The 13,274-nt window shown below is 41.3% G+C and overlaps 1 protein-coding gene across 1 annotated transcript in view; it reads right to left on the bottom strand.

Moving 5' to 3' along the window:
- Window positions 1–245: 245 nt before the first annotated feature.
- The window catches only part of LOC145395900 (uncharacterized), a 25,545-nt gene continuing 12,516 nt past the window's right edge, over window positions 246–13,274 (bottom strand). The window contains exons 3-9 of the mRNA XM_080269423.1: window positions 10,188–10,383; window positions 9,422–9,579; window positions 8,546–8,760; window positions 6,849–6,869; window positions 2,133–2,235; window positions 1,398–1,464; window positions 246–452 (exon numbers count right to left, since the gene is read on the bottom strand). Coding sequence (XP_080125549.1) covers window positions 385–452; window positions 1,398–1,464; window positions 2,133–2,235; window positions 6,849–6,869; window positions 8,546–8,760; window positions 9,422–9,579; window positions 10,188–10,383 — 828 coding nt within the window. The 3' untranslated portion in view covers window positions 246–384. The remainder of the gene's footprint in view (window positions 453–1,397; window positions 1,465–2,132; window positions 2,236–6,848; window positions 6,870–8,545; window positions 8,761–9,421; window positions 9,580–10,187; window positions 10,384–13,274) is intronic.

Below are 13,274 nucleotides of genomic sequence, written 5' to 3'. Positions count from 1 at the left end.
GTTCAGTGCACACATGCCATCACAAGTCTCTATGTATCTGTACACACTGATTAAAATACACACAGCTGTTCACTGTGTGCACATGGCTGCCGTCATGTGTCCACCAGAATGAATACACAGCCATCCTACGCACATGGGCCACTGGATATTATACACACAAACCATGGGCTAAAATGCACATGGGCCATCATATGTGACAGATCTATTATTGGTGTACATGACTGGGTACACACACAATATCCCTGTATATCTACACAGTACAGTGTACAGCATGCTGCCATGCATGTACACCAAAACAAATGAAGTCCTCCCGCGTACACGCACCAGACTCTACGTAGCGCACACGTGGGGTCACAAGTGAGGTGGGTAAGCGTGTGGGGTGGATCAGAAGCCAAGGCGAGCCAGGGCCATCTGACGACGCAGCTTTACAATCTCCCAGTAGACGTCGTGAACTGGAAATACAACATGGGTCAGGACTGGCCTGGGTCAGGAAGGATGGGGTGGTAGATGACCCATTACAACAAGTGGAAATGCTGGGTGCGAAAGAAAGACAGGGTAGAGCTCTAAGTCTTCATTTTCTCAAGTTTTTTGGGCTACACTGAACCCACCTTCTGAGAAACTGAACAAGAAGCGATAAGACAGAATTTCCAGGGATATAAATGTCTCAGCTCTACCACTTCTTGTTCATACTCTCCGAAGGTGGGTTCTGTGTAGCCCAAAACATTGTGGAAAATAAAGAATTCAAACTCTAATCTGTGTCTCTTTCCCACCCAACATTTCCAGACAGTGTTGGGTTACAAACACTGGGCTGAAGTGTTTGGTGTTCAGTACTGCACCATTTGTATTGCATCTATTTGTATTGTGTTCCATTACATTTGGTTCTGTTGATTTCTGTGTTGTAATATACTGGAATGGACTGAGCCTAACTGTATTGCACTGTACTGTATGTGTGTGCAGTGTGTTGTCCTGAGTTATGTTGTGCTGGTCATGTGTTGTGCCCAATTTTGCCATGTTGTACTCCATTATCTTGAGGTGCTATGGGACAGGATGTGAATAATTTAGCTAGGTTGAATGAGGCTGGATAAGGTTAGGTTTGATCTGTTTACATATTGTACATGGACTTCAAATCTTTAAAGCATAGGATATTTGACTATGTAATAATCCTAAAAAGATTAATCACATCAGTTATAATCTAATGTTACAGAAAATTACCTTACTGCTATTTCAAATCACCTAACATAACACACTCTTAAATAATATCTTCTCCACCTCCTCCCATTCACTCCTTTCCATACTCACTCTATCACCCTGTCCGTCACTCACTCACTCAATAACAAACGAAGCCACTCATGCACTGCCCATCCACTCTTCTCCTTCTCTCTCTCTCTCATACTCACCAGAGCTTTTGACTAGACCAAGCTTGATATATCGCAAGTAGTTAAGAAAATCACAAATAGCAATAATCTGAAAAGGAAGAAAAAAGTGTTAAATGCTTGCAACAAATATATCAAGTTCTGAAATCTCTCTATTTATCTAGGTATCTACTACATCTATCTATCTATCCCTCTCTCTCTCTATCTATCTATCTGTCCATCTCCATCTCCCTGTCTATCTATCTACATTCTGTCTGTTACAATCAATCACCAGAATAGTAAACTGAATATGCCTTGAAGCAACGTTATTCTAACTCAACTGCAGTCCTTCAATCAATTCCAAGTACTGTACCTTCTTGCATATATTTTTTCTCCTTTATTTCTGTCCTTTATTTCAGTCAAAGGTTTGCATTTTTGTTGGTTATGGATACTCCCTAACACCTTTTCCTAGGCAATTTATTTTAATACACCTTACTGTCCTATTCTCTGTCATATAAACCCTTCACACGTCACCACACTCTGCATTAATAACAACTATCTATCTATCTAAATCCAGACACCCTAATCCCGCAAAGGGTGGCCACAGACAAAACGCCTCCAAGTCACTTGGTCATCCACCATTTGACTGCCCTCCCCCCTCCCTCATAAATAACATGCAGAAGGATATTAACCCACCATATCCAAAAATAAATCACTAAGGAAGATGTGTTAGGGAGTTTCCTTACACAAGAACACCAGCCAAAATGAAACCATCTTTACCCTGTTTCTGGCCAGCTGAGAGATGTAGTACCAGGTTTCATCCGATTCGCTCAGACGAAACCGATATTTGCAGAAACGAGGAACGTCCAACAGTACGCACTTTCTGTGGGATAGTCAAGGGAAATAGTTAGAAATAGTTATAATAGACCTAACTTGTGTTTGACTATCATATTTAGGTACTATTCTATCCTGCAATCTATTGGTCTATCTTTCACTGGAGTTGAAATTGATATGAAATGATTTGGTGCCTTGGATAAATCTCTCTCTCTCTCTCTCTCTCTACCCCTCTCCCTCTCCCTCCCTCTCTCTCTCTCTCAGTACCAAGACAGAAAAGGTATAACTGAAGAACTCTCATCCCCTCATCGTCACCACAATCATCATCGTCATCCTCTTTCCCATGCATAATTATCCAACCACTTCATTATCCCAAAGACTTATGAGGCACTATTAACTGTACTTTCATTCACAAACCAAAATTAATGGGGTACAGCAAACACAAGGCTCCATGCTGCTTGATCTCTGGCAGCCTCCCTATTCAGTCCCTTATCCCTGAGTTTTTAAGGTTCCACACTGCTTGATCTCTGGCAGCCTCCCTATTCAGTCCCTTATCCCTGAGGTCACAGTCTATAACCTCGTCCCACTGGATTAATAAACTCTGGGATGTGATGTAGTGCACAAAGTTTCATAACATCACCCACACAAGAATGGTCATACGCATCTCAGTCCACTATGCCGCATCAACACTTATATTCTTTGTGGTTATAGAAGTGTATTTATATTCTCTTAAGCGTATCTATATTCTCTTAAGTCCACACGGTTTCTATACTGTGCTAAATTTGTGCTAATGTATAACAGTAAGTACGGTACATTCATGTCTAATTTCTCGTAAGGTGGTTCCTACTCTCTCTTAAGTAACTAGAGTACCTATCTTCTCTTACATGTAGCATATAATTTCTCTTCGTAATGTAAATATCTTCCAAGTACCTATTCTTTCCTAAGCTGACAGTGTTTCATCTTAAGAGGGTATCCAGTTCTAAGCTCATCTACTCCACAATGCTTACCTATTTTCAAGCCTCATCGATATCTACCTCGGCAAGTACCTTCAAAGCACCACAGGTAGTAAATTTCTTCTAAGTAACTATTATTTCCTATTTTTTCTAGGCTGGTAGTGTTTCATCTTAATATAATACCCACTTCTAAGCTAATCTACTCTACTCAGCTTACCTAGTTCCAAGCCTCATCGATATCTACCTCAGCAACTACCTTCACAGCAACACAGGTAGTTAGTCTCGTTACCTGGTCAGACGGTATGTACAGGACTACCGTGGTTTTAACTGTACAGGCTCACTAATAAATCTAGTTTACTATCACTCTGCCATCAATGTCAACTCTGTAATAATCTACAGAATTAAGCTATGAGGATTTTCTACCGCATAAAAAGAAATATGGTCTTATAACTAATGTAATGTATATGCCTTAATGTATAGCTGGTTGTAAGACGTAGCAATGCACAGTGTAGATGTTAGGAATTCTGTTGTGGCTAGATCAGTGTATTCACAAGCTCTGTGAAATGTGATTGGCTCTGGCTGCTGTCCCTCTCAACCAGTAGCAAACAGAACTGGTCACTATTCACTGATCCAGCCACAACACAATTCCAAACGGCTACACTGTGCATTGCTACAACTACCTCAAACAACTAGCTACAGGGAAATCCATCATTCACGTGTGCATGCGGTCAAACTGTTAGCTTTAAGAAACACCATATAACTCTGATTATCCAAACACAGAACTGCTCCTTACAATATAATGATAAGCCAACTTTAAATAATTCTATAACCATGTTTGGATATTAACTTGAAAATTCTGATAAATGGTGACTGAAAAGCCTTTGAAATAATCAGACTCTGGATAATATCATAACAAGGTGTGCAGTCATATCATCATCATCATCATCATCATCATCACTGTCTCATCCTAAATGTAAGACAGAAACAAAGAATATCGGACAAGTGAAATTGGCCACACAATCATTCAGGGCATCAAAACACAGCCTCAGTATCACCAGCAAAAACAATTGCACATATTTGCCCATCTTCATTACATACACATAAGGGATAGAGTCATAAGTGTCATGTTAAAAGTGGGATGCCAAACTCCTGTCATGTTCTTCTTCAGTCACACTTCACCCAGCCATCGCAATCCCATAATTTCCTTTGCCTCATCAACTTCCATTCCCCACTTTCTCACCAACTCATTTACCATATATATCCACCTTCTTCTTGGCCTACCATGCCTCTCGTCACCTACAAACACTCACATACGCACTTTCAACCACCCATACTATATCCTGCCTCTCCATGCAACCATACCATCTGGACTCATGCAGCCACTGACTTTTTCACCATTCTTCCTACATCGTTTCTCTCCACACAACCATACCTTCTCACAGTACCTTCTTCTACCCTAATTTCGCAGACTTCAGTACTGGAGAGAATGAATACCAAAACATTACCCTCTTAGGGGTCATCAATAGGTCATGCACTGACAGATAAATGGCCTGTGTGAGGGAGGTAGGAGGCATAGGGGGACATGGGACGGGCAATGCATGGATCCAGTCAGGTCAGGTCACAGGTCACATGCAGTGGGGGGGGGTATGTTACTGTATTACAAGGCATACACAATTTGCACAATGCCTGGGGACATTATTACATGACATTCACAATTTACACAATCACAGCAGAACTCAGATTATCCTCAGGCTCAGCAGACACTGAACGTAAACATAAATACTTTTAATATTACCAAATCATATAACAACACGGTGCTTTCGTTGTTTAGCTTCATTCTGTTGGGGGGCGCCACCACAGACTGAGGGTAATCATCTGCCCCTGTGGAGTTGTCATGGTGCAGTGTGTTGGTATTGTGCAGTGTGGTAGGGTACGGTGTGGTAGTGGGGTAGGTGTGTAATGGCAGTGGTTGCGATGATGATGGTGTTTTGTTGTGGTGTGGTAGGTGTGTTACGGTAGTGGTAGTGATGATGATGTGCCTGCATCTTAGTGTGGCATCTGTGTGGTGTCGGACAAGGAGATAAAAACAGTAACAGCCAATCCCGTATAGTATTACCCATTTTGAGTAAAATGGCCAAAGACTAGGTGACTATAAACCACATCATTTAGGCTGCGGAAGAAAAATATAAAGAGGTTTGGCAAATGATTGTGAGATTGTCCGAATATCCCAAAACACAAAGAGTTCTGTGCGAATAATCAGAGTTCAACCATCATTAAGGAGGAGGGGCAAAGGTACACGGAAACATTATATCCTCAGTGGAACAAGCGCAACTTCTTACAATTACCCACAGGTCAGCAAACTGAGGGTTGGTTATACTGGGAATCGACTACAGCGATATAAATCCATTTATAACCATTCTGCACAATCATACACCCAGCTTGAAGACAAAATGAGTTAAAAATTGCAGACATGGATTAAACAAAAGAGTAAACAGTAAAAAGGTAATGGAAAACAAAGAAAATCACTTAAAATTATGTGGCCTAAAAACAAACTCTAATCAGGTAAACTAATCTAAAAAAAAAAACTAGAAAATCAGACTCAGTTAACAAAAACAACAGTAAATGTTAAAATTAATCATCAGAGCTAAACGATGCACTTATCACGGTAAAAATCGGTATTAAAGAAAACTGGGGAATCACGTCAGAACATAAACAAGGCATGAGGAGTGACAATTGGTTTAAATCATACAGAATCATGGCAGTTTAAAACATACACTGGCAAGATATCAGACTTAAGAACTGCACTGAATTGAAAGAGAGACAGGAGTAATGGAAAGACAATACTGTTCAACGTAATGAGAAGAGTCAAATAAAAGTTGCAAGAAATTAATGGGAAAACAAGAATGACGGCAGGAAAGGAGCATCAATATTAAGAAGTAAACAAGAATAATTCAAGATGCTGCATAAACATATATCACATGAGATCTGCATTAAATTTTGGGGTAAACGAGAGTAACCATACGAGAACTGCATTATATATATGGATAAAGAAGAATAATCAAATGAGAACTGGAATTAGCTATGATACAGAGCAATAATACAGAGCTATATATATATAATTAGTTTTGATAAGGATAAATGATAGAGCATCATTTAAATCAGCATAAAGAGAGAGAACAATACCCAAGAGGGCCACATTAACCCCCAAACCTTGGGAATGGTGAGTGAGATTCATTTGCCATTAGATATTTTTGTTCTTGTAGCTCCAGATTCATCTGAAAGTGAACCCAGTGGACTGCAGGCTAAATCTTCCCTTCTGCAGCCCACCATCCTCCCTTGGGGGAATATTACCTCTAAGAAAATAGACCCCTTACCTCTGATTAGTGCGTTAATTAACAAAGGAGGGGACTGAGGGACACTTGTAAACATGTAGCCTATCTGTGTGTCTATAGGAAGGTGTCCCTCTCCAGTATGCCACAGTAAACTCATCCTCTGAGGTTTAAGGGTTAATTTATATACAGGGAGATGCTGCCCAATTAACAAGACTAATGAGATTTTAATTAGGGTTGCAGGGGAGCTGGGACGAGCATAATTAGTGCATTCCAGGGGTCATACAACTAGCAGGGTTAAGGGGAACAGGGGGAGGCCAGGGGGTAAAATGCATCGAGCCATAGACAAGCCAGAAAAACGTAAACGGAAATACATAGACCTGGTTTCATCGGGGTCAACTCTGAAAAAAGAGATTGGACAGTGAACCTCAATGACTGATCCTGGTAGCTATGTGACTTGGCTAATATTTCTCCATTACTGTACATAAATCCTGGAGAGTTAGTTTCTACTGTACATAAATTACTTGATGGCTAGTTATAGTCGCGGCGCCCCCCTCTGAGGTTGTCATTATCATACCCTGGCAACCTATCATTCAAATGTGCGTCCAATTTCCTATCATATTATACACAATCATATTATTATGCATGAATATATTATACACAAACATATTATACAGGAATCACATGCGTCTCATACACAAAATCAGACACATTTTTAAATGGTAGGTTGCCAGGGCACGATAACAACAACCTCAGAGTCACGCACCTCGACTGTAATACTGTACAGATTATTTAAGTTACCAACATCAAAAGCAGTAGGCAATTATCTCAGGATTAGGCAAATATGTATAAATGTGTACTGCAATAATTCTTCTTAGACCTAAATAACATACTCCACAGTTAGCACACAAACCTGCCTACCATTTCACCTCTGCTAGCTAAAATTTCCAGGCTAAGAGAGGTCTGGTATGTTTCTCTGCCACAGATGGTTCTCTCTATGAATTATCAGGAAGGAAAGTGTGACAGCAGATGCCATAAGTGTGAAACTGACTGGAATGGCAAGTTAATTTTTGTCCATCACTGTACACATATTTTACAGATCACATCAAAAGAAATGAGATATAATTTGTGCATTAATAAATCTATTCCCTATTACTATCCCTGTTAGCTATCCTTCCATCTGCCCTTCCTAAGAACCGGCAAAATTATTATTGAAAAATCCACTTATATCAATGTGTATCAATCTGTTTATCAAAATTAATGACAACAGGAAGCTAAAACTCACACTAAGATTACATTAACTATAATTCTACACTTAAAAATGACCCAAAATCTTATTACTGAAAAAGAAAGCCACAAAATAAGCATAAAAAAAATAAAGTACTCTCTCTTGCCCAACACTGACATGAGCTGAAATGTTGTAAAGAAAATAAACGAGAAAGAACCCAGCTCCTCTGTTAGTAAGTCGTGAAAATGAGGAAAGAAATGAAGGTTTTGTAATGATATAAAATTCTGCCCAACCATATCATCTGCCTTTTTTTTCTCGCCTAAAGATGGAGTGGAGGCAACATGAGCTTCGTATATCAAGACGTATAATTAGGGGAAAGAGGGAGGGAGGGGGAGGCCGAGGATGAGATGGAGGGATGGGGTGGAGAGGTATATGAGAGAGGGGGGTGTGAGTTGGAAGCAGGGGAGTGAAATGGCGGGGGACAGGGCGACTTGGAGGCGATTTGTTTGTGGCCACCCCAAACGGGACTGAGGCGTCTGGCAATAGATAGATAGATAGATAGATAATTAGAAACACAAAGAGAAAAAACAGTAAAGCGGTACCCATGCCTAATTATGGGGTTACTGAGGGAGAAGTATTAGTGGGGAGGGAAGGGGGGGACAAGATATATTCCCCAAGATATACTAGTTTATCCCACCACCAAAAACAAGCCACCACCAGCCCTGCCAAGGTGTCTGTAATTCAGCTAAACTAAGTTACAGTAATTAACTTTCTCAACTCAACCCAATCCAACCCCACTTCAACAACTCAAGTCACTCCATCTCCACCTGCCTTCCCCCACCACCCTACCTTGGACAGCTGCTCTTCTGCCGTGGATTAACCTCCTCAATGAAAACAGAGTTATCCTCGATGGCTCTCTGGACCCGATGTGCCAGGGTGGTGTTGGGGAAGGCCAGACACAGGTCAATATCTTCCTCATATATTCGCTGCATGAACGGGTCTGACCGATCCAGGGTTGGGTTCTGCTTCCACGCAATGAACTCTTTGTGGACCACTGGGTCAACCTGCAGACAGAGTTGTTTTTAATACAGTATGATGGATATAATCAATATTAACTCTCTAAAACACCCTGAAATGATAAAAGGATCTAGGAATTGTTAACTTTGCAGCCCACTCCACATCAGGATGTATGAAATCTACAGGCTCACAGCAAATGCAAGTACCGTAATGGTACACAGGACCATAAATGATTTCCTTAACAACAGCACACACCAATTAGCCTGAAACCATTTTCTGTCCAGTTGCTGAATGATAATTTTTTGTCAGAACCACCTCCTCTTCCTGAAACAAACTGTATCAAGGCCACACACGGCTTGCTGTGACGTGGAAAAAAACAACACCTGAGTTAATACTTCAGCAAATATTAAGAAACAAAAAAAAGGCTGATCCCTTACAACAGCATCCCATTTTGGGTGCAATGTTTTGAGGCTTTCATCTGTCTCTTTATCTCCCTGTCTATGTGTCCATCTCTATCCAACTATAACTTGTATATCTCAATCTAACAACAAAAGCTCTCCCTCTATGTACCTATTTCGCTCTCAGTGTTTATCTTACAGTCCTACATCCTTCCTGCAGCCCAACAAGCCACATTCCAACACATATTGTATCTGTCTCTACTGCTTTTCCTCCATCCCTCCCCTCTCTCTCTCTCTCTCTCTCTCTCACCTCCCAGCACTCAGGATCAAGGGGGAACTGGTTCAGGGCTGCTGCATCGTTGATCCTACTCTCTTTCAGGGGGGAGCTGGGTGGGGTGGTGTCTCGCCCATACCGCAGGTCAAAGTCAGATGGGGACTTACGGTGACCTCGCTGGAATATCTTCTTACCTGTCACACAGATTGGGGAAGCTAGGGATTATCACTGTTAATAAAATATAACAAGACCTGAAGGTGAACATTTAATAGCATAGCTGAACTCTACTGATATTGTATCATAACGTGGCAGTACAGGATAAGTTTAGCTACATTATCATTACTATACTGTAACATGTATTACCAGACTGACACTGGGTATGGCATGTACAGCGACAGGAAAGCTCTCTGATCTACCGTAAGATTAGTAACAAAAGAAAGGAAGTTCCACCTCCATCCTCCCTGCTTTGTGACGGGAGGTACAAGGCTTCTTGCACCATAAATGGTGAGTCAGGGAGTCAACACATACTTACAGAACAAGTCACAACAACACTGTACTTTTTCCACTGTTGTTCACATGGGTAATATTTATATGGTATTTTCTTCAAGAGCTGCAAGTAATCTAGCCTACAGTATATACAGAAAACAACAACCTTCTCAGAGTTTGAGCCTTCTGATTTTTTTTTCTGATACAGTATGCTAAAAACACTTCTAAATATGCTAAAATAAGCTTAGCACATAAAATAAAGTTGAGTCCCTATCACAAAGGCCACAAAATCAAGAGCACTCCAGGTCCCACTCACTAGTATCAGCCACACCCTTTGATATCAGCTGCGGGTGTAGGTGTGGGTTTGGTGCTGCAGGTGTTGAGGTAATGACCAATGCCTTTAGTGCCGTGACCTCCGCCGTCAACACTTCAACCTGCATCTCCGCCTCTCGTAGTGACTTCTCTGCATTTGCTGCGCGCTGGTTTGCACTGTGCACCATACTGTGGGCCTCCTGTTGACGAAAGGGGAAAATATCATCAATGTCAACAGTAACTATCTTTTTTTCTCATCATCATCATCATCAGTAACTACCTTCAATTTCACTTCACTCTTCCTACTGTTAGACGATTCCACTTTCACACTTGAAGATGAGGTGGAGTATGACTCAGAAGAGAGAGAGGGGAAGCATAGAAGTATGAGATCTAGCATCATCATCATCTCAACCCTCATCCTGTCTGTCTTCTGCTGGGAGATGGAATAAAACAGGTAAGTCCTTGGAAAAAAGGTATGTCTGCCATTCACAGTGACTTCTCTGCATTTCCTGCATGTTGGTTTGCACTGTGGAACTGACTGTGTGTCTCCTGGAGAGAAAATAGAATGATATAATTGATTTATAGCTACTTGTTTAATTACATCATCATCATCATTACCACCACCATCACCATGACCATCATCATCATCATCATCGTCATCAGCAGCAGCGACAGCAGCATTACATTACAAACCTGTATTAAGTCCTCACGAAAAAAAATATATACCTGTATATATATATATATATATATATATATATATATATATATATTGTTCACACACACACACACACACACACACACACACAACACACACACACACACAAAAGACAGAGAAGAGACACAAGATTGAGAACTACCAAAGATCAAAGTCATCAAACCCAGGGAACAAATAACATAAGCCTGTTACATCCTGGTACGCCTCGCCAGCATGCATTACATAAAGAGAATAATACTTGGGAAGGTCAAGACAGACAAACGTGAACCAGACTAATTCCTAAGAGTTAGTGGACAGATTTAATCCTAATGAATGACAAGTAAAACCAGACCCTGATGGCACTCTTAACCAGCCACCTCATCCATTTCCTTTGTCTAATATCACAGCAGACAATAAACTAAGAATTTGTTGGGTGAGAGAGAGGTACAAGTTAGTGTCAGAAATATTTACTTTCCCCTACATATCAGACTACACAGAACCCATCTCTCTGTGTAGCTCAAAATGTTAAAGAAAATAAAGAATTCTAAACTGTGCCTCTCTCTCACCCAATATATCCACTTGTCACGAAAGCATATATAAAATTAGGAATAAGTTGGGTATTAACACTCCCACGCTTTCTATCTATCACCAGACACCTTAACAGCAGAAGGGATGCCCACAAACGATTTACCTCCATGTCACCCTGTTCTCCACTATCAGGCTACCCTTCCTCCAACCCACACTATCCTCACTCCTACTCTCCATCCCATCCCTCATCTCGTCCTTCGTCTCTCCCCTTTCCCACCCCATCTCTCTTTCCCCAGTCTACCCCTTCCTCTCCCATACTCTTCTTGTCAATATCTCAATCTCCATTCTTTCCACATGTCTACTAACAACACAAATTAATGACCATGTTAAGCTCACAGTCTACCTAATTCCTACGCCTACAACCACAGCAGAGTATATAAGGGTACAGATGACTCATGTTGTTGGTGACTGTATAATCTAGTCTGCTATAGGAACAGGCAGGAGTACTGAAACTGCCAACTCACCATCATCATCATCATCCTATCTCCTCCTGGTAAACTGGGCATGTAGGATTAAGAAACAGGGACAGAAAAGCATTAACAAGAACTTTCAACCAGCCTAGTGAAATAAGTAAACGGCAAGGGAATGGAAAGGGTGTGTGTGCCTCTTCCCCTACCAAGATGACATCACTGGTACCCACAGCAAGGCATGTGGTGGCTTTGTCTTATATAACCAAGAGCTGTGTAACAAAGAGCGTATGACCCAGCATCCAACGAGCTATGACATAATCCCCTGAGGCCGTTGTGACGTGCGTTGGACTCTTCCCTGCACTGCTACCTGCCCTACCCACCCTGGCCTCAATGTTTGTAAATAAACGGATGACCCCCACCTTCATTGGCTTCAACATGGGAATAGCAAGGTTTATGTCTTTATTATGATTAGCCTATTAGGTGCTGGAGAGGGACCCCTTCTTTAATACCACCAATATAACTCATCGGTTCCACTGCCCACTCATACGAACGTCCCTCAACTCCCTCCCTATCCCACATAAGGATGGTGGCCCGCTGGAGGAGGGCTGTTTATGCCTGCACTCCACTGGGTTCACATTCACATAAGCCTGGAGTTGTAGCTATTATCAACACCACCACCACCACCACTATCACTACTACCACAACTCAGGAGTGGCAGTAGTAATAATTGTAGTAGTAGTAGTAGCAGTTGTGGAAACAACCTAGTAGCTGTAGTAGTAGTGGTGGTAGTAGTAGTAGTAGTAGTAGTAGTAGTAGTAATAGCAGTAGTAGTAGTAGCATAGTAACAGCAGTACCGGTAGTTAAAAATAAATCGCCAGAGCAGGGGTGTTACAGAATCACAAAATCCACTTAGGCTAGGAGAATGTGAGACTTGGAACGTGATTAGGATTTGTGTCAGAGAGAGAGAGAGGCTGCACTGCTTGTTTTGTGACTCATGTTTTCTTTATGTTTTTGAGCTTCTTCTTACATACAGGGTCATCTCTCTCTCTCTCTCTCTCTCTCTCTCTCTTCCTTGTTATACCGAGTGAAGCATTTTGTGTGTGTGTGTGTGTGTGTGTGTGTGTGTGTGTGAGATAGAGAGAGAGAGAAAAATCACCTTCACCCTTATAATTAACCCAGGTAAGAACAAAAAGAAATCAAATAAAGAGAGGAACTATCTCTAACGAAACAAAAGCCATTGATACTCTCTCTTCCGCGTTTCACCCCGACACACACACACACACACACACACACACACACACACACACACACAAAACGCCTCATAGATAGATAGCCAGAGAGACAGATAGACAGATATTGACAGAGATATAATTTGAGAGAGACAGACAATGACAGATAG

The sequence above is a fragment of the Coenobita brevimanus genome, chromosome 33, assembly GCF_032717465.1.
Source record: "Coenobita brevimanus isolate Jiangsu-jjx chromosome 33, ASM3271746v2, whole genome shotgun sequence".
Classification (NCBI taxonomy): Eukaryota; Metazoa; Arthropoda; class Malacostraca; order Decapoda; family Coenobitidae; genus Coenobita; species Coenobita brevimanus.
The sequence above is the reverse complement of the archived record's forward strand: the minus strand, read 5'-3'. Positions and strand labels throughout refer to the sequence as shown.